This window comes from Nuphar pumila, chromosome 5, assembly GCF_984573655.1.
Source record: "Nuphar pumila chromosome 5, dmNupPumi1.hap1.1, whole genome shotgun sequence".
NCBI lineage: Eukaryota > Viridiplantae > Streptophyta > Magnoliopsida > Nymphaeales > Nymphaeaceae > Nuphar > Nuphar pumila.
The window spans coordinates 111,516,074-111,535,574 of record NC_143253.1 but is presented as its reverse complement, the minus strand read 5'-3'; the positions used below and the strand labels follow the sequence as shown (position 1 = coordinate 111,535,574).

The 19,501-nt window shown below is 38.3% G+C and overlaps 1 protein-coding gene across 3 annotated transcripts in view; it reads left to right on the top strand.

Annotated features, from left to right (window-relative positions):
- Positions 1-5,871: 5,871 nt before the first annotated feature.
- Positions 5,872-19,501, top strand: part of LOC149838130 (Zinc finger C-x8-C-x5-C-x3-H type family protein) — a 46,964-nt gene continuing 33,334 nt past the window's right edge. The window contains exons 1-4 of one of the 3 annotated variants that reach the window (XM_090006393.1): positions 5,872-5,999; positions 15,527-15,915; positions 17,578-17,730; positions 17,872-18,009. In XM_090006393.1, coding sequence (XP_089862519.1) covers positions 15,541-15,915; positions 17,578-17,730; positions 17,872-18,009 — 666 coding nt within the window. In that variant the 5' untranslated portion in view covers positions 5,872-5,999; positions 15,527-15,540. Of the gene's footprint in view, positions 6,000-15,194; positions 15,315-15,337; positions 15,453-15,526; positions 15,916-17,577; positions 17,731-17,871; positions 18,010-19,501 lie in introns of those variants that run through there. The other 2 variants (XM_090006391.1, XM_090006392.1) reach the window with 2 other exon arrangements.

Below are 19,501 nucleotides of genomic sequence, written 5' to 3'. Positions count from 1 at the left end.
TCCTTTAAAAATGTGGTGACTCATTTAGGTTGTGCCAAAACTGGTAGGCTCAACATCATTTGGTGTAAGCTTTTGGGCTTCAACATAATGTGAAGGGAAAATTTGTATACCGAAAGAAAATGAAGAAATCAAGTTGTGGTATAAGAATTTCAATGAAACATAACTTTGATAATGTAAGTCAAGCCATCACCATACTAGTAATGGAGCTAGTTGGAAAAAATTCTACTCAATAGGAAGAGAAACAATCAGTAACATTTATGTTTGCCAGCATTGAAGATTATCATCTTTATATTCATTATGTGCAATTTGCATCTTATCATATTTTTGCTCCATTCCGCCACGCAGCTGACTTTGATCAAATCTGTTGTGAAAAAATGTCATACGTACATACATGGCCATTTCCATTCGATCCAGTTGGGGGACTTCTAATTTCAAGGAGTCTCCCTTCCTATGAAAGAAAAATGTGGGACTGTTCTGAAAGGTTGATTACACATACCTGGCAAAGTATTCATCTTTTGATCCGTCTGATGGGGCCATTGGTTTTAGCATGGTTTTCCATATGACGCTCATTTGGTTAAAATTTGTTAAAATCTCAGTCTAGCTTAAAATTGATTTTAATATTATTTTAATGGCTTTAGCTCGTGTCACGTTTTGATTGACACGTAATATTTTTTAAATATTTTTGGTCGACTCAGAACGATTCACTTGAGAATCAGTGTCGGCCGATTCACCTGAATCGTTGGCCAAGCGATACAGGTCCGATTCTGATACTGACAACATTGGCTAGAACGCAACAGCAGAATTTTTGAAGGGAAACAATCTTGGCTGTTACCTCGACAGATCCAAATTGAAATCAGGAACTTTGCTACCTTGAAATGGCCCAACTCAGACCATCATTGGATTGGGCCCTTGCGTTTGGGCTCCTATCTACTACTCACGCTCTTTCTGCTTACCCTCTCCTACTTGTATTCTTTCTCATTCTTGTGATCTCTCATTGACCCATCTAATGAAATTTCACTCTTTCTCAACAAAATGACTGCTTTTTGTGATTTCTTCTTATCTGCTTCTATTCTTGGGTATTAGAAAATTTTGCTTGGGCTCCTGGTACTGCTGTTTGTCCAAAAGATGGCAAGGGCACCAGATGCTGGTCTCTATGTTGAATACTGATGGACATCGGGTTGGGTACTTGAAGGGTTTTTATGGCACGATGGCATGAGTGAGTCAGCTGGATCACACCGAGACCTGATCCAAACCCAATAGTAAACCAAGCTGGTCTCTGGTTTGGTTAAGCTGGGCCAACTCAACTTCGATGGGTTTAGAAAGACCTTTCCTACCCAACCTTGGAGCCATAAGACCTGAATCCAGCTTGAACCCGCAGGCCAGCCCGATATTGAGCACAAATGAGGCTTTTGAGTCTGGGCCGATTCATGGCCTACCTCGCTCAGTCCCAGTATGATTGTTAAATTAGAAAACATACCAACAAATATGTAAATCTAACATTTTGATGATTCAACATAAAAAGCCAATTTGTAGTACAATTGGTTGTGCAAAAAAAATGATCATATTGTCTTATAAAAATGACGCATATTTGCTAAAACCCACAAATATGCCAAAATATTTTGCATCTTTAAAATCATTGATTCCCGACTTTTTAGGATCATTTTACCATTTACAACATATTTGCACGGATCTCTAAACACTCACACATATATGTTGCAAACCTCCAAATATAGTTAAAATTAACAAAGAGATTTGCAATATATTTGCGTAGACTTCCTCATGTTCACACAGATATATTGCAAACTTTTGCATATGGTTAAAATCACCGAGAAAATTTATAATATATTTGCGCGGATCTCTTTACATCCACACAAATATATTGTGAACCTCCAAATATGGTAAAAAATCACTGAAGAGATCTACAACATATTTGTGCGAACCTCCTCATATTCACATAAATATGTTGCGAACCACTAATTATGGTTAAAAATCATCGAAAAAATTTGCAACATATTTGTGTGAACTTCCTCACGTTTGCACCAATATATTGTAAACCTCAAAATATAGTTAAAAATAAATTAAGGAGATTCACAACATACTTGTGTGAACTTTCTCACGTTTGTACCAATTTGTCGCCTCCAAATATGATTAAAATCAAATTTAGAAGATTACCTCCAAATATGATTAAAATCAAATTTAGAAGATTCACACAAATATGTTGTTAACCTTTGACTGTGGTTAAAATCATCGAAGAGATTCACAATATATTTGTGTGAACTTTCTCATGTTCACATAAATATGTTGTGAACTTTTAAATATGATTAAAATCACAAAGAAAATTGATAACATATTTGCGTAGACTTCTCCACGTTCACATAAATATGTCGCGAACCTTCAAAATATCGCTAAAATCATAAAAAAATTCATAGCATAGTTGCAAAAAAGAAAAACACAAGTATTTATATGAGTATGACATCATGCAACTATAAGATGTCAATATTTTATGTGAATGTTGAAAGGTCGATGCCATGTAAATATGCTTATAGTGATTTTATTCTTTCAAAAGTTTATAAGATATTTGTGTGAATGTTAGCCGGGCCCCACAAATATTATGTGAAACTTCTTTGACTGATTCTAATCTTTTGTTGGTTCGCAAGATATTTATGTGAATGTCGGTAGACTCACATAAATATCATTTGAATTTTCTTAGTTTGATTTTAACCATATTTAAAGGTTTGCAACATATTTGTGTGAATGTAAGAAGTTTATGTTGCAAATCTCCTTGGTGATTTAAACCTTAGTTAGAGGTTTGCAACATATTTATGCGAATGTGAGAATGTTCGCACTAATATATTGTGAATATCTTCAGTGATTTTAACCATACTTGATGGTTTGCAACAATTTGTGCGAACGGGGTCCACACAAATATATTGTGAATTTGTTGGTTGAATATGGCTGTTTGGTCATGATGCTTCAAGCGATTTATTCTAATTTGAAAAAATTTATAGTTGGTTTGTTTGGTGAATGGTGGATCGTTCATGGATTTGGTGTCTTTGTGGTATTTGCCTTAAGATCAGTTGTGTGAAGATGTTAAGTACTAGTAGCAGATTCATTATAATGAAATTGGACAAATCAAAGACATGACATGAGTGCAGCTGCCACATTATATTCTCAGTAAGTTCTTTACATAAGTTATCATTCATTATAATGAAATTTGGTGCTCAAATAATTTTGAGAGGAACGATAAGTAATTTTAAAACTCTTTGAGAAACAAATAATAGAGCATTTGCCATTTCTAAGACGTAATGTGGGTCTCCATATAATTTCATACATTAAGCATGAATCTGCTTTCTATCAAAAGGTCATTCAGGCTTGAACTCATTTATATGGTAGATCTTGTAGATATTATAAAGCAAAAAATATCTGAATGGTACCCTGGAATATGGGACCAAAGAAAAAGAACCTGCAAATGTAATATTTTCATTTTAATCACCCCGACCTAAGTGCATGCTGAACACCTTGGTGGTGGCTTGAGTTGGGCCAGCATCTAGGTTGTTAGGTGCACTTTTCACTGCATGCATGTGAAGCCTATGCATTATATCTCACAAAATGTGAGAATATACTATCTTTTCTCTGTTCTCGGAAGTGTTGTGTCTTGTGACAACTATATAACTTGATTAATCATCTTTGAGTTGATTGGTCATTAGTTTTGCTTCTATCATAATATTTAATGCAGTCATATACCTTAGAATCATGATGACCAAAGGTACATCCTCAATGAAAAATATAATATTGCTTATTTTGTCATGATTTTAAAATAAAAAATACAACTTTTAAATTGAATATTTATTTAAAATTGATAAAATTGTGAAAATGTATTAAAATATAGGTGACATCATCAGGGTCTGAGCGTGGCCCAGAGCACTCTGATATAAGCTATTTGAGTTAAGTATAATTTGTGATTTTTTTTGTTTTTAATATTTAAATTTGATAAAAAATCAAGTAAAAAATAGGTTAAATTTAGGCAAAATTCAGATATGACCACCGTTAGATCCGCCTCATAATATACTTCGCGTTGGCAACCTGTTTTTCAAAATCGAATTACAGTTGACACAAAAAATACATTTTTAAAAAATGACCAACCTTTATTTTTGATATTTTTTTGGATTGGATTCACTTTGTTTGATCCAAGTTAATATGGATCTTGACCTTGTCTAGGATTCATATTGATTAGGATCTAGTCTAGGTAGAATTCATGTGGATTTGGATCTTGGATGCAAAATCTAGCTATGACCATTTTAAAACTTTAAAATCATCTTTTAAATTAAAGATAAGATGAGGTAGAATTCTATTTGGGATAGAACTCTACCCCATAAAGAGTCTTCAACTTTTGAATTTTTTTTAGAATATTAATTAAAATAAATAATAAAATAAAAAGATAAAAGTCTAGAAGATAAGAGTAGAGTTTTATATGAAGTAGAACTCTACCCAACTAAGGAATTCTAGAGGGGACGTCACCCCCTATCTAGATACAATTAAAAAAAATCTATTATTTTTACAAGGGTCAGTAAAGGTCGTTAAAGAGTTAGTATCAGAGCCATGCATTGAATTACTTGAATTGTCAGAGTCATCACCAGAAAGTCACAAACTTGTACTTTAAAATGGTCTCTACATCACTAGTAAGAGCTATCTTGCAAAAATTTATTTTTTACTGACTTGAAATTGTTGAATTTCTATATTTTGACTATAGAGATAAGTATATTTAAATCAATGCCTGATTTAAATTTCTATGCTTGTTGTGATTGTTTTTGTTGTTCTGGATCAATATTAAGGGGGTAAGTTTGATCAGAGTATAAAATTACTAATAAATTCTGACGAATTTGTGTTATAGATATATGTTCATACTTGTGCGTATTCTTCCAATGCTCTAGATGACTGACAAGAGCATGTCTAGGCGCAAACGGTCAGCATCCCACGATGTGTGTCCTGATACTTAGGTGGCGACAATCACCACATATGTCTAGGTGCAGATAACGCAACCCACGGCATGTGTCCACCCTGCATCAATCACTGTAAACACTGGTGCAATGATATACGAGAAGTTCCTAAAGTTGGGCTTGCTAACTTTTTCAGGAAAGGTCGATCTAGAGGCACTTGAGAGTTGGGTCAAGGAAATAGAGAGGGTTTTTTTGTGTCTATTCTGTGCTCGAGGATAGGTGGACTGGTTTTGATGCGTATCGATTGAAGGGCGATGTCAAAAAGTGGTGGGATACCCTACGACATGAAGTTTGCTAGAGTAGAGGGTATCCCCTGGGAGACCTTAAGAGGGGAGTTCTTAGAGGTGTATTTCCCTTTCTACGCCCATAAGTGCATGCAACAACAGTTTCTCGAGCTCGTACATGAGAACATGAGTTTGGTGGACTATACCACCAAATTCTGGAGTTTGGAGTGGTACTACCCGCACCTGTTTGCTAATAGCAAGGTGAAGGCAACAAAGTACGTATGCGGGTTGAATGATGACCTTCAGGTTTATGTCATGACAAGCCATCTTACTACGTTCAGTGATGCGATCGAGTTTCCATCCATCTTGAATGAGGAGTGGGAGAGGTTCAAGGGTTTACTGCAAAAGAATGAAGGCAATGACAATGGTGGTGCATGAAATAACCCATCTGCGGGCTGCAAGACACAGGGGGTAAGGTCAAGAAGCAGAAGATCCAGTAGGGTCGACCTCAGCATACACAACAGCAGAGGAAGGCTCAGTTTGTTTGCAAGCATTGCAACAAGAGTTATCCCATTGGTCATTGCTCTCTTTTCAAGGGAGGTGTGCTATCAGTTTCAATAGACATTACACGTGGCATAGTACTATCCGAACAAGCTCGCAGCTTAGGGTGGTCAACATCAACAACAGAGACCTTAGCAGTAGGCATAAAGAAAGACCAACGAGAGAGTTTGCGCTACCACAACTATCGAGTAGGGCGATGAGGTTGACCTGATCTCAGGTATATTTGTAGTCGCTGACCATCTTGCTCATGTTATATTTGATTTAGGGGCAACCCATTCATTTATATCTTCGTCTTTTGCTGGACTTCTTGACCTTCTATCTAGCCTGGAGAAAACTCTTGATGTGATGTCTCCAATGGACGTGTTCACTTGATGTGAAAAGTGCATTCATGCAATTCGATTTATTATTGATGGCATGAGTCGTTTGCCGACCTAGTCATACTAGACATGACTTTTTATGACATTATTTTATGTATGGACTGGCTGTTTAGACATAATGTGACTCTTCAGTGTCGTGGTAAGAAGGTATTGTTGGAGTGCCCCAACTTGTCTGCGCTAGTGTTTTAGGCCTCTAAGATCGTGAGTGAGGTGAAGATCATATCAGCTATGAAGATCTTAAAGTATCACAAGTAGGATTGTATGGTGTTTTTGTCCAGTGTATTCACCATGGATAGTCATGAGACATTTTTGGAGCAATTGAACGTGGTTCATGAGTTTTTGGATGTCTTTCCAAAATATTTACCAAGTTTGTTACCTTATAGGGAGATTGAGTTCTTAATCGAACGGATGCTTGATATGGCACCAGTTTTGCGTGCAAAGCTTGTTGAGCTAAGGAAGCAGCTGAAGGAACTTCTTGACAAGGGTTTTATCAAGCCGAGTGTATTACCTTGGGGTGCATCAGTTCTGTTTATCAAGAAGAATAATGGATTCATGCGACTCTGCATAGACTATCACATGCTGAACCGGGTTACCATGAACAACAAGTACCCTTTGCCCAAGATTGATGATTTGTTCGACCAATTACGCATGACAAATGGGTTCTCCAAGATTGATATTCGTTGAAGGTACCATCAATTGCGGATCATGGCAGTGGATATCCTGAAGATTGTGTTTAGGTCCAAATACAGGCACTACGAGTTCTTAGTATATTCTTTTGGATTCACCAGTGCCCTTGCAACATTTATGAACTTGATGAATAGGGTCTTCAGGTTGTAGCTGAATCAGTTTGTCATTGTGCTTATTGATGACATCCTAATATATTTTGAGAGTATTGAGAAGCATCGAGAGCACTTGCAGATTGTATTCCAGACAATAAGAGAATATAAGTTGTATGCTAAGTTTTCTAAGTGTGAGTTTTGGCTTGATAGAATAATGTTTCTTGGTCACGATTTAGGAAGATTTCAACCACTTTGCTTAGAGGTAGTGTTGTTGACTCAACTATAGTTTTTATATACCAAGAAAGTTGTGTCAATGATTGAGGTTTTCTATTGATGTCCCGACATTAGGTGAGGATTCTTAATGTTTCAATGGTAGGTGAGGATTTTTTAATATTGGTCGAGGGACAAGTGTGAAACCCGGTAATAAAATACAAAATTGTATGTTAAGTTATAACTAAGAACATAACTTGGACTTCGCGAATTTGTACCCATTTTAAGTATTTGTAGGTTTTAAAAAAATGAAAATTAAATTTGTGTGCATTTAATAGGACATGCATGCAAAAGTAACTCTGATAAATAACTTAATAAGTTATTCATGCATATTTTATTGTTCAACATTAGTTCATGCATTCATGCTTATTTGGTTTTGCATTACTCTAAAATTTATGCATGAATTTGTTTATACTATTTTCTTTACTATTTTAATTTTTAGGGAAATTCGTACAAAAGACTTCAATTTTTATCTATTTTCTTAAAACTATTTGATAGGCACATATTCTAACGACCCCAACTCATACTCCTTGAAAATGTGTTTTTTTTAAATAGTGCAAAAAACTTTCCAGAGACCCAGGGTCCTCACAGTTCCAATTCCAACTGGATAGCCAATCACCATAAAGGAACTTACAATCACCATCCATAAGATCCAAAATAACCTCTTTATTTATGAATCAAGAATCAATTTCAGAGACAATGTTTTACTCAACAGAAAGTAAAGAAACAACTGACTGAAGCAAAAGAACTAAAAAGAACATTAAAATTAAAGGACAAAAAGAAAGAGTCACTCTGTCCACAAGTGAAGCTGTCAAGAACCAAGTATGACTCTCGTGCCCTCCCAGTAGCTGTCGACTTCACTGATCACCTGTTTTTGTGAAAAATCAATAAAGTAGTGTGTCAAAATCGAAATCCTAAGCACAACTACTTCTTAGTGAAACAGGTGAGACAAATGGTTAAGATAAGATATCATGCAATGTTTCGAAGGAAATACAATATGACATTTATATCATTTAAGAAATTTTCCATGCAACAGTTATAAGTGTTAGCATGCAGAAACTTTAAAGTTGTAGCAAGTAACAAAACTTCAACATGCAATAAGAAATAACCGTTACACACTCATCATCATGTAATGATTGATGAAACAATTAAAATATACATGATCTAATGCATAACAGGAAAATGCATGATTTCTGTGCAATGCGTGAATCCTTTTGTTATCTTTCATTTAAGTTTCCTTTTTTTCATATGCATGCCCTATTAAATGCATACAACTTTAAGTTTCTCTTTTTAATTATCATTGCCCGCGAATACACCAAACGAGTATAATTACAGAGGATACGTTAGGTTCTCAGGGTAGCTTAGTACACAATTTGTATTTTATTTCTGGGTTCCAAACTTAGCTCTCGACCTAATCACCTTCGGAACATTAGACCTCCATATCTAATGTCGAGGACACAAGAGACACCCTACGCCCACATGTATCACTTTCTTGGTACCAAAACAAAAGTTGTGTCGAACACACCACCCCCAGGTAAAGTGACACTCTCTCTAAAACCGTGGTTAGGAGAAGGAACCTCAATATCAGGTTCAGGAGACAAAATAAAGCACACAAAGTTTTTATATCCTTACAGTCTCCCCAAGACCGGATCTCTAAGATCCCCATTCTCCATATGGGAGATTGTAGAACGTATATTACACTGTTCTTACTTCTTATCTTTTATTAAAAGTCAATTCTTTAAGTTTTGCAACACCATATGTAAAAAGTAAAGGCAAAAGTTCGCATCCACCCCTGATACAATAAAACATATAAGAAAAACAACCAAGTCCATGACTCTCTGGGCCGATGATGATCCATTAGGCCATCGATGCATCACACAACAAAACCAAAGTGATGTGTTATATAGCATCAGACTAATGTGCCAAATGCACGTGCGCCCATGCAAAACAAAGTTAATCATAAGCATGTAATTTCCCACACCACATGCATTTTTGTCATGTGTATTTCCTAAATCCATACACACATATCCATGTCAATGCATACTCCCTTTGAGTGTGTGTGCATGTGAACACAACTGTTTATTATGCATGTCCATGTTAAGTGAAACCTCAATCATTTAGCATTTGCATAACAACATAAATTTCATGATTTGATGCATAACTAATAGCATTACATGTGTCAGATTTAAGTTCGGTATGTATAGAATTCACCATTCTCCCTTTTGTCCAACAGTTATATTTTGCACACCCTTAAATTGCTGGTCGGATAGGATGCTCTTGGACCAAACAACCTGTTGGTCGACTAGTCATAACAACTCAACCAAATGGACCTGCCAACCAGTCTAGCCAACTCCCTAGCTATATCACCCCATAGCCCTATGCTTTGAATATAACTTTCAAGCACATTTATGGTAAATCAACGGTTAACAGGGAATGAAGATGTAAATATATACATTAGTTTGACTGTCAATGCTTAAATAAAATAAGAGATAAATTAGGTGCAAGGAAAGTGTAACGGTCCGTATTATAGGTACATGCATGATTAACCAAAAAGCGAATGCCCGTGGGCCAGCGTTAAACCCCCATATAATTTTTTTTTCTTTTCACCAAACTATCCAGCCCATACACAACATACATATTTTCTTTGTTGAAACCAATAAAAATACTGAAAATACATATAGGTAACGGTGGAAATCATAGATCCATTGCTCCTTCATGGATTTCCATCCAAAGATTGCATGAAACCCAATCTCCACCCGATTTCTCATCCATTTTAAGAAGAAGGACCTGTACCTTAAAACTAACGCTTGAAGGAAAAACTCAAAAATGCCGATGGTGAGGAACGACTCCGTCTAGCATCGTTGAAGTGTCTGTCAAACACAAGAAAGAGGTCACCACAAGCGAAACACAACCCTAGCCTGGGTTGCTAGTCTGAGCTAGGCCCCGAGTCGGTGAGCACCGAGCGAGAATATTGAGGGTGTCGACTAGGCCCCCAATAGAGCCACACTCGGTTGGACTCCAATCGAGCTGAGATCAGCTCAACAAAAAGGAAAGGGTGGGGTTAAGCAGACCCTACCTGATTACTAGTCAACTTACCATTGGGTTTCAAATTTGCGACGTGCGGTTAAGCAGACCCCTACCAGTTTTATAACTATACCATTGGGTTTTGAACCTGCCATGTCCCAATACAAGGTGGCGTGCACCACATGCTCCTACCAGCCACCTGGAGCCCCCGTTGGATCTCCTCGAAAGAGGGGGATCAAGCAGGGGAAAACCCTGCCTGTTGGTCGAAACCGAGGGGAAAAGGGGAGGCAGAGCCCCCCATTCCTAGCCCCCCTGACGGGCCACAAAGGAGGGGTCAAGGACGGCAGGGGCCACCGGCCACATGCCGACCGTCGGCAGGGCCACAAAAAAGGAAGAGCGATGGGAGGCACGGCAGGGCCTCCGACACCCTGCCGACGAATGCAGAGAATGGAGGGGGAATGAGACAAAGAGCGATGGAAAGGAGAAATCATCACAGGGGGCCCGTCGACTCCTTGTCGACCTCCCGATGACCTCTGATAGGCAAAAGAGAGGAGGCACACGGCAGGGGGGGGGGGGGGGGTCGCCGGCCTCCTGTGGGTTCCTCGACAACCAACTTAGAGGAAAGGGGGAAAAGGTTGCTGCAGGGGGGGGGGGGGCGTCGGCTCCTTGCCGGCATCCCAGCGATTGCGGCTCGGAGAAGAATCGCAGTAGGGAGCGACAGTCGGCTCCCTGTCGACCTCCCGACGCACGCAGAAGGGGGGAGTTAAGGGAAAAGATAGAGGGACAAAGAAGGGAAGCATACCTGTATCTCATCGGCGTCGTCGACTGCTATACGTAGGGAGACAAATGATAGGGAGGGGGGGAGGAACTGCGCGTGAGGGCCTCCTCTCCCTCTGTGTTGCTTAATAGGAAGGCACATGGGGAAGGGGGGAGATCATGGCCCCATCGGTTACGGGGAGCCCCTTTCATGCGAGGCAACTACAGGGAGGAAAGAAAACTCAGGCTAGGGTTTTAAAACCCTACCGGGTTATGGATCTGGGTCGGGTCCGACTTGGCTTCCAATTTTTTTTTTAACACTGGTTTTTACAGATATGCTCAGTGATCTCTTGGACTAGCTGGCTCGAGACTGCGAGCTGTGTGACTGGTGTACTGGTGTTGTGAGTTCTGACAGGGTGGCTGGAGTTGATATAGTCGATTTTCATGTTCTAGACTATTTGACATTTTCATTAGATTAATAAAGTATGATTTATTTCTTTAGTTGATTTAATGCACGATATGGTTTGTGGTTTGGTATATTAAATCTGTGATGTTCCAGATCCTTGGGTGAGTTTTTGCAATTGTTTAAAAAAAATTCACTATTTGTATGAGGGTAAGTTGGGGTCATTAGAGAGTTGAAAACACATAGTTTATGAGCCGGGAAAAACTAATATCTTTATAGCCATTGATTTTGGATATACATGTTTGATTCGGTGATAAAACCTATATGTCACATCTATGGTGTTAGATGTGAGAAAAAAATGCAAAAAATAATTATTTTTGAGGGAAAGCAGACTGAGAAGGTAGGCAAAAGGAGCACATTTCTCTCTCTCTCTCTCTCTCTCTCTCTCTATATATATATATATATATATATATATATATATATATATATATATATATATATATATTAGACCTCATTTCTCATTCTGCCCCATAGTTTTGGAGTGTTTTATGATAGATTTGAACTGTTAGATATGTTAAGCATGCTCGATTTAGTGATAATTGACTCTTGGATCATGTTTTTTTTAGGAAAAAATATATTTTTATGAGTCAAGAAAAACTAATACCTTCATAGCCATTGATTTTGAATCAGCGAAAAAATTTCTGTACAAGTCAGATTCTGGTAATCCAAAAACCTGTTCTCACTAAATAAAACCTATAGATCACATCTAACGTGTTAGATATGAGAAAAAATATAAAAAACGATGATTTTTGAGCAGCCATAACTAGGCAGAATGAGAAAGTGGGCAGGAGGAACGCATTACTCTCTCTCTCTCTCTCTCTCTCTATATATATATATATATATATATATATATATATATATATATATATATATATATGAAAAGTGGTAGGTGCTTGAATGTTAGGTGTTTGAACATGCTGGCCGTTCATCACGCGCTTGATGAATGGCCAACATAAAAAAAAATTAACGTCAAAAATGAGTTTTTTTCGGAAAACGAGCAATAACGCAACAAAAGTTGCTGCTATTGACATGGCGATTTTTTATGCCACTATTGATCTTTAGCGGTGACTTTTGTCGCTGCTATTGTTCGTTTAACGGAAAAACTCGTATTTGATGCTGGCCGTCCAATAAACACGTGATGGATGGCTAACATGTTAAGTACCTAATGTTCAAATACCTACACACTACTCTCTCTCTCTCTCTCTCTATATATATATATATAGTAACTAGAATATAAAAACTATAAATATGAGAATTAGAAATATGGGCATTTTTAAATTTTTTTTTGCAAACCCAACCATGTGGATGTGCTTGACATGGTGAATTTGCTAGGATTCAACTTGGGTTCATGTATTTTCGATGAAAAATGTGATTTTTGAATTCTTGAATATTTATGAATATTATGAGCCATAGGCCCATAGGCTTACAAAAATCTGGTTTATGCAACAAAATCTGATGATTCAAGAGCGGGTTCTTATAAAATCAAGCATATGGATCACATTTGTACAGTTAGTTTCAAGAGAAAAGAACAAAAAATATATATGAAAATTGTGGTTTACACGTTTGTTCTTGTGACTCTCATGAGCAATCACCTTGAGAAAAAATACATCAGGAAGGAATCAAACTCAAATGCATACATCTAGAGTACAAAACAGAAAAAAAGGCAAAAATTCTCCCCCAATCCAGCTTGTGTCCTGATCAGGCCATTTTAAGGCAACAAAAATCAAATTTCTCTTTGGACAGAGAGATGAATGGGAATGAGGTTAGAAGATTTACCCGAAAAAAGATGGTTGTTTTGCCGATATTGGAGTCGTAATCCCTGGAAGCTACTCACATGGCCAAAGCAACTGACTTACTAATAGGCGAGGATGGTGGTCGAGGGGTTTTAACTGCTTCAGAGCGAGGATATAAAAAACCTGGGCTGTGTATAGTGGTTCTGCAAGTCAACTAACTCCCTCACCTCCCCCAACAATCACCGACCGCACATCGACAAGCTTCTGGTTGGTAAGACGGCATGGTTTTTTTAAAAAAATGAGACGGCTTCATGTAAGACGCATGAAAATCCCAATGATCTGCCCAAGGTTGAAAATCTGAAATTGTTCAGCTTAAATGCCTTCAACTCCAAGGCAGTGCTTGGAGCATTTTTACTTTTTTAGGAAAATTTCTCAGTCTAGACACTTGCTCTTATAGAAATAGACTCTTGGATCATTCAATTACAATGTATAATAAGGATCTTTTAAGGATTGAAAATCAGCAGCTTAGAATTTTCATAAATATTGAAGCATTAAAAAATTATATTTTTTGATCCGATTACGACGATCCAACAGTCAGATTCCTAGCAAATGGACCATGCCGAATGCATCTGTAGGGTTAAATTTGCAAAAAACCTATAAAAATCTACCAGCAAACATATTCCAATTTCCCCACCCAAGTGATACACTTTGGTAAGACAGTTGATATATTTTTGTCCTTCCGGGTGACAATTCCATGAATACCATGTTCTAATCCTCTATTTCTATCTTGTTGATTACAAAAGTGTGCTTAAAATTCTACATTTGGATTGGCAGTTTCTTTGCTTCTTCCATTCAATGACGTTGTTTTGCTTGCTTTCTCCAATGTCATTGTCGAATCCTCTTTCTTCATAAACCATACAATGAAATCAGGCTGGGCATACCGGTGTTGTAAGAATCGTATAGGATAGTCTTGAATTTAAATGGGATCCCTTTTTTATTTAGGCCATGTTTGGGGAGCCTTGCAATGGGATTAAAACATGAATTCGTGTCAAAAGATTGTTTTGCCAATGTATGATGTTGAGAGATAGAGTTGCCAAAAACATCTTCTTGAGAATGGTGTTGAAATTAGGGATGCAAACCGGTCCTGTTTCATATTCTAGAATATATTGGGGAGTAAGGTCCATAACAGCCAAAATTTGCTTAAATGTATGTGTAAAATGCTTTTAAAAAAAGTCAATTGATAGGAAAGGATAAGAATGCTTTGAACCTCACCGAGGACATGGCATTGGATAGAAATGATTGGAGGAGAACCATTCATGTGGAAGATCCAGAATGATTTTCTTTGTTGGTTCATATCGCCGACCCCAATTGTTTTGGGATGAAGTCATAGTAGTTGTTGTTGTTGTATCCAAATGCCCTCTTAGGTGAGTCGGACCTACTTGGCTGTCAATGGGTCGTGTTTTGACTCAAACTCGACCTTTAGGAACCCTATAGCATCAGAGTTTGGTGATAAAAAGAAGTGCGGTTAGAATTGACATCAACCTCAAGGATCCTATATGGAGCCAGGTGTGATTCATGAGATTTCATTAGGTCTACCTAGGTAAGAGCTGAGTTTATTTATTTATTTATTTATTTATTCGAAGAAACCACTCCCACGATCAGAGACCTAACCACGGTGGCTTTGCCTGCCGTATTACCTCTTGCCTTTAGGGAGTCGCCACGCTTCGGCTTGCGCAAGGAGTGATGGTTCATAGGATTTCAACTTAAACCACCTACCTAGCGGCATAAGTCTCATCCTCCTACGCCAAACCCCTTTAGGGCACCCAGTTCGAATGAAGATCTGCTATTTTTCAATTTAAAAAAAAAGAAGATAAAAATATTATTTTTCGACTATGAATCGAGTTTGATACAGGACCGGATGTGGTTTTCTTATAGTGGGTTCAGTCGGACCCGGGTCCGGGATCGGACCGACCTAGGTGAGAAATACCCCTACGAAGTCGGGCTCATACCCTCTCAGTTTCGCGGGGCGGGGCTTTCACTTGTCTTGTGCTTCTTCTCGTTGTAACAAGCTTTTCTGGTAACGAGCCCGGCATCCTTTGCGGTTGATTCAGGGATCTCTCTCAACGGCGAGTGAGTTTTAGGGTTTCGGTCGCATAATGTACTCTTTTTTGTTTCTTTTTCCTTTTCCGTGAAGATCGCTGATCGATACGATTTTTGAGGAATTCAGGATTTCGTACTCTTCCTCTTTTTTCCCAAATTGGAATTTATGTGAGTTATCAATCAACAGCATTCTTTTTTATCTAAAACGACGATTCTGAAAACCTATGTTCTGCCTCTCGAAGGTTCGCCTTCCGTAATGGCTGAGATAATCGCTGGTGAGGAGACGGAGGGAGTTTCGATCAGAGCGGTGGGCGATTGTTCACAGGAAAATGGAGGATCTCGGGAGAGTCACGAACTGGTTAATCGGAAGGAGAAGAGGAAAGCGGTGAAGAAGATGAAGAGGAAGCAGATGCGAAGGGATCTGGCGGCGAAAGAGCGGGAGGAGGAGGAGGCGAGGCTGAACGATCCTGAAGAACAGTTGAGGATGGGAATGAAAGAGAGGGAAGAGGCCGAGCTTGCGGAGAGGGAGAGGCGGCTGTTCGAGGAAAGGGAGGCGATGTGGCTGGAAGCTGCAGGGAAGGCCAAGGAGGAGGCAGAGCGGAAGCTTCTGGAGGAGTCACAGAGAGAGCAAGTTAGTGTGTCGATTCATTTTCTGCTAATTTTCTTATAATCGAAGCGGCAAAGTTGATTGCTATATATAATTTACTTTTCTTTTTCTTCCTAATTTGCATGTCTTTGCTGGTAATCTTGATTTTGTGGATATACAGGGTTCAGTGATTTGTAATCTAAGGGTTTTATAGATAAGAAAAACTTATTTTTGTTCAATCATGGATGAATTACATAATTTTGGTATAGGATTTGATATAACTGCGCAACACGGACCATGCATATTTAAAAAGAATAGAACGTATGGTTAGAAGTACAAATCACAAACATATTAAGAATTTTTGAAGTTGATGAGTTCGTTAACTGAATTAATAAGTGCGTGTGCATATTCACGAGTGACGGGGTTGCACTAAATGGTTGCCATGCTATTTTTACTTTTTCAATCCGGTTAGATTTGTCAGGAGTTGGTAAAGTGACAATCAGAAAGAGAGGGAATAAGATGTGTCAATGTCATTGCTCAAAAGCATACTGACGGCTCTGTCTTTAAAACCGTAGCTTCCTTGCTGGGATTTCCCCCCCCCCCCATAAATTACTGGTTCTTGTTTTGATGTGAAGCATCAATTAAAGAAGTCTATGGCCTTGCCATTAAAGAAAACATATATGGATTTCAGTCTCTCATGCATCTCTGTAGTTGTTGGACGCCTTCTGTTCTTTTTATTGTCCAGATACCACACATGTTTTGCCCCTTCTGGGGATCTGATAAATGAACTGAGTTGCTCGTTACTCAGCATTGTTTTGCACACTGCCAGACTGTTTGAGTCCTGGCAAACTGGCTGGTTGAGTAATTGATAAGCTAGTTTTAGAGCTCACTATATTTAGTGAGGTAGACCGTGAATATGGGCTACTCGGCTTGGAGAGGCCTATTAAGAGCATGCATATTGCATAATGTGAGCAGTCAACCAAAATGGTGTAGGATAGGAAGTTGATGCAGCTGCACGTAAGAGGTATAATTTTTGTCTTTCATACAATGAGCCAGCTTGGGCTTAGCTTAAGCTTGTGATGATTGTGAGACTGAATAGATGAAGCCCGACTTGTTTGGCTTGTTTGCCAGCCCTAATATATAGAGGGCAGATCAGGTGCAATTACATTTCACACTTTCAGTGTGCTGCTCCACCTGGCTGCCCTCCATCTGCTGTTGGGCCCCACAGCTGACATGTGGCCAGGTGCAGCGGCACACTGAAAGTGTGCAATGTGATTGCACCTGATCTTCCCTCTAATATATACATGTGTGAATAAATGCACGTCTGCACATGTGTGTATGCATGCATGTGTCCATGTTTTGATGTTTGATGCATCAGATTTGATTTCCTCACTATAGCTGACAATTCATACTGTGAATTATCCCCGTATAAGTAAATGGGGAAGTTCAAATGAGATATTCTGGTAAATATTTTCAAGAAAACTTAAAAAGTAGTGAGTGTTACTTGCTATTTAAGAGTCTGTCTTTAAAATACCCAAAAAAGAGACTACCAGGTAAAAAGAAAAAGGAAAGAAGGGGCTGACCTACATAATTAAGCGTACAACTTTGCTCTCTTGGTGAATACTTTATATTTTGTCCACATCTCTGATAAATTCTCATCCTCTCTTTTATTTTCTCTGTCTTCTGATCCGTTGGAAAATTTATCAGGTGGAATGTAAGAATGAGTTGAATGAAGATGATTCTTGGGAATATATTGAAGAAGGGCCAGCAGAAATCATCTGGCAAGGAAATGAGATAATTGTGAAGAAAAAAAAGATAAGGGTCCCCAAAAGAAACTTAGACCAGAAAGAGGATGATGAGGTGAGTTTTATATAATGATTGTGATACGTTGAAGAATTGATTAAAAAAAGATCTTTCTTGCCCTGCATTTCATTCTCTGTGTCTGCTTTACAAAGCTTAATTGCAAATTGCAAATTGCAAATTGCAAATTGCAAATTGCAGATTGACAACAGGCCAACTTCAAATCCTCTTCCCCCACAATCTGCAGCCTTTGATGATTATACGAAGGCAACTTCTATTTCCACACAAACATTATTTGAAAGTGTTGCCCAGCAAGTTCCCAATTTTGGTACTGAGCAAGTATGTGTTTTTTTATCCTTTTGTTCTATGTTTCTTATTTTGTTCAACCTGTTATGATTTCAGGGTTATTTGTTGTCAAATGTTTATTCCAGAAGAACATATGTTACAACTAACAACTATTTATGGATTTTTTATCAACTACAAGACAGATCTTGGTTGTAGGAGATATTGTGCTTCTAATATATTGCTAGTATCCCTTAGATCAGGGTTTGTTTTCTCGTTGTTTAGCACATTTTTCTTCAGGTTTTACTAATCAGGGTTTAAAAAGGAAAATTTAATTGGTACAAAAGAATCTAGTTTTCTCATTAGTTGGACTCTGGTACACCAGTGTGCATAAATGTGTGTATGCATGCAAAGTTTAATGTTGGTTTGGAACTTTCAGTTTCCAGTGCCCTCTGGTACATCATTGTGCATAAATGTGTTCCTGCATGCAAAGCTTAATGTCTGTTTGGAACATTGTCAGCTGCTCAATGGGTTTCTAAATGCCAACAAGATTTAAGTATTCAAGGTTATTTCGTTTGCATTGACTCCCAATGTTCCAGTGCAATCAGGCGTTGGTAATTTGTTGAGATATGTTTATTCAGGTGTCAGGCAGAAGTATTTCATGGGAATGGTAAAATTAGTGTCTGGACGTTTGAAAATCCAGCCACATCTTGGTGCCGATTCCTGACATGGTTTGATACAGAAACTGGTGTCCTCCAACTCAACTCAATTCAACTCCCAAAGCCCATCTTAGCTGGTTTAACATTTCCAACGTTGATCCCGAGGGGTTAAGGCGATACTTTTTTTCTCAATGAAGGAGCGAGCTCTAGTTCTTTATCCCCACTATAGTTTCATTTCTATACCTTAGCTGCGGCTTGCTTCTTAGTGTGCAATTTTTTGCTGGGTTGTTGCTTGTTCATAACTAGGGCTGGTAAAATAGCCGAATGAACCGAACAGGGAATGTTCGGGCTCAGCTCGTTTACTATTGGATTGAGCTCGTGGCTCAACTCGTGTTCGTGTTTAGCCGAGCCGAGCTCGAGCTTGGCTCATCCCTGAATGAGATGAGCCGAACACAAGCTGGCTCTTGTAAAAACATCCCATGTTATTTATACATGGTATATACATTTTATATATTATACTTGAATATATAAAATGAAATCAAGAAGGGCAGTTGGCCCAGATGGTATACCTATCGAGGCTTGGAAATGCTTGGGAGAGAAAGGTTTAGAATGGTTGACAAATCTTTTTAACTTGATTTGGCGAACAAATAAGATGCCTAATGAGTGGAGGAAGAGTACTTTGGTGCCTTTATATAAGAATAAGGGTGATATACAAGATTGTACAAACTATCGTGGTATAAAACTCATGAGTCATACTATGAAACTTTGGGAGAGGGTGATTGAGTCTAGGTTGAGGAAGGTTGTCATGATATCGGAGAATCAATTTGGTTTTATGCCTGGAAGATCAACTATGGAAGCTATACATCTTCTTAGACAACTTATTGAAAGAT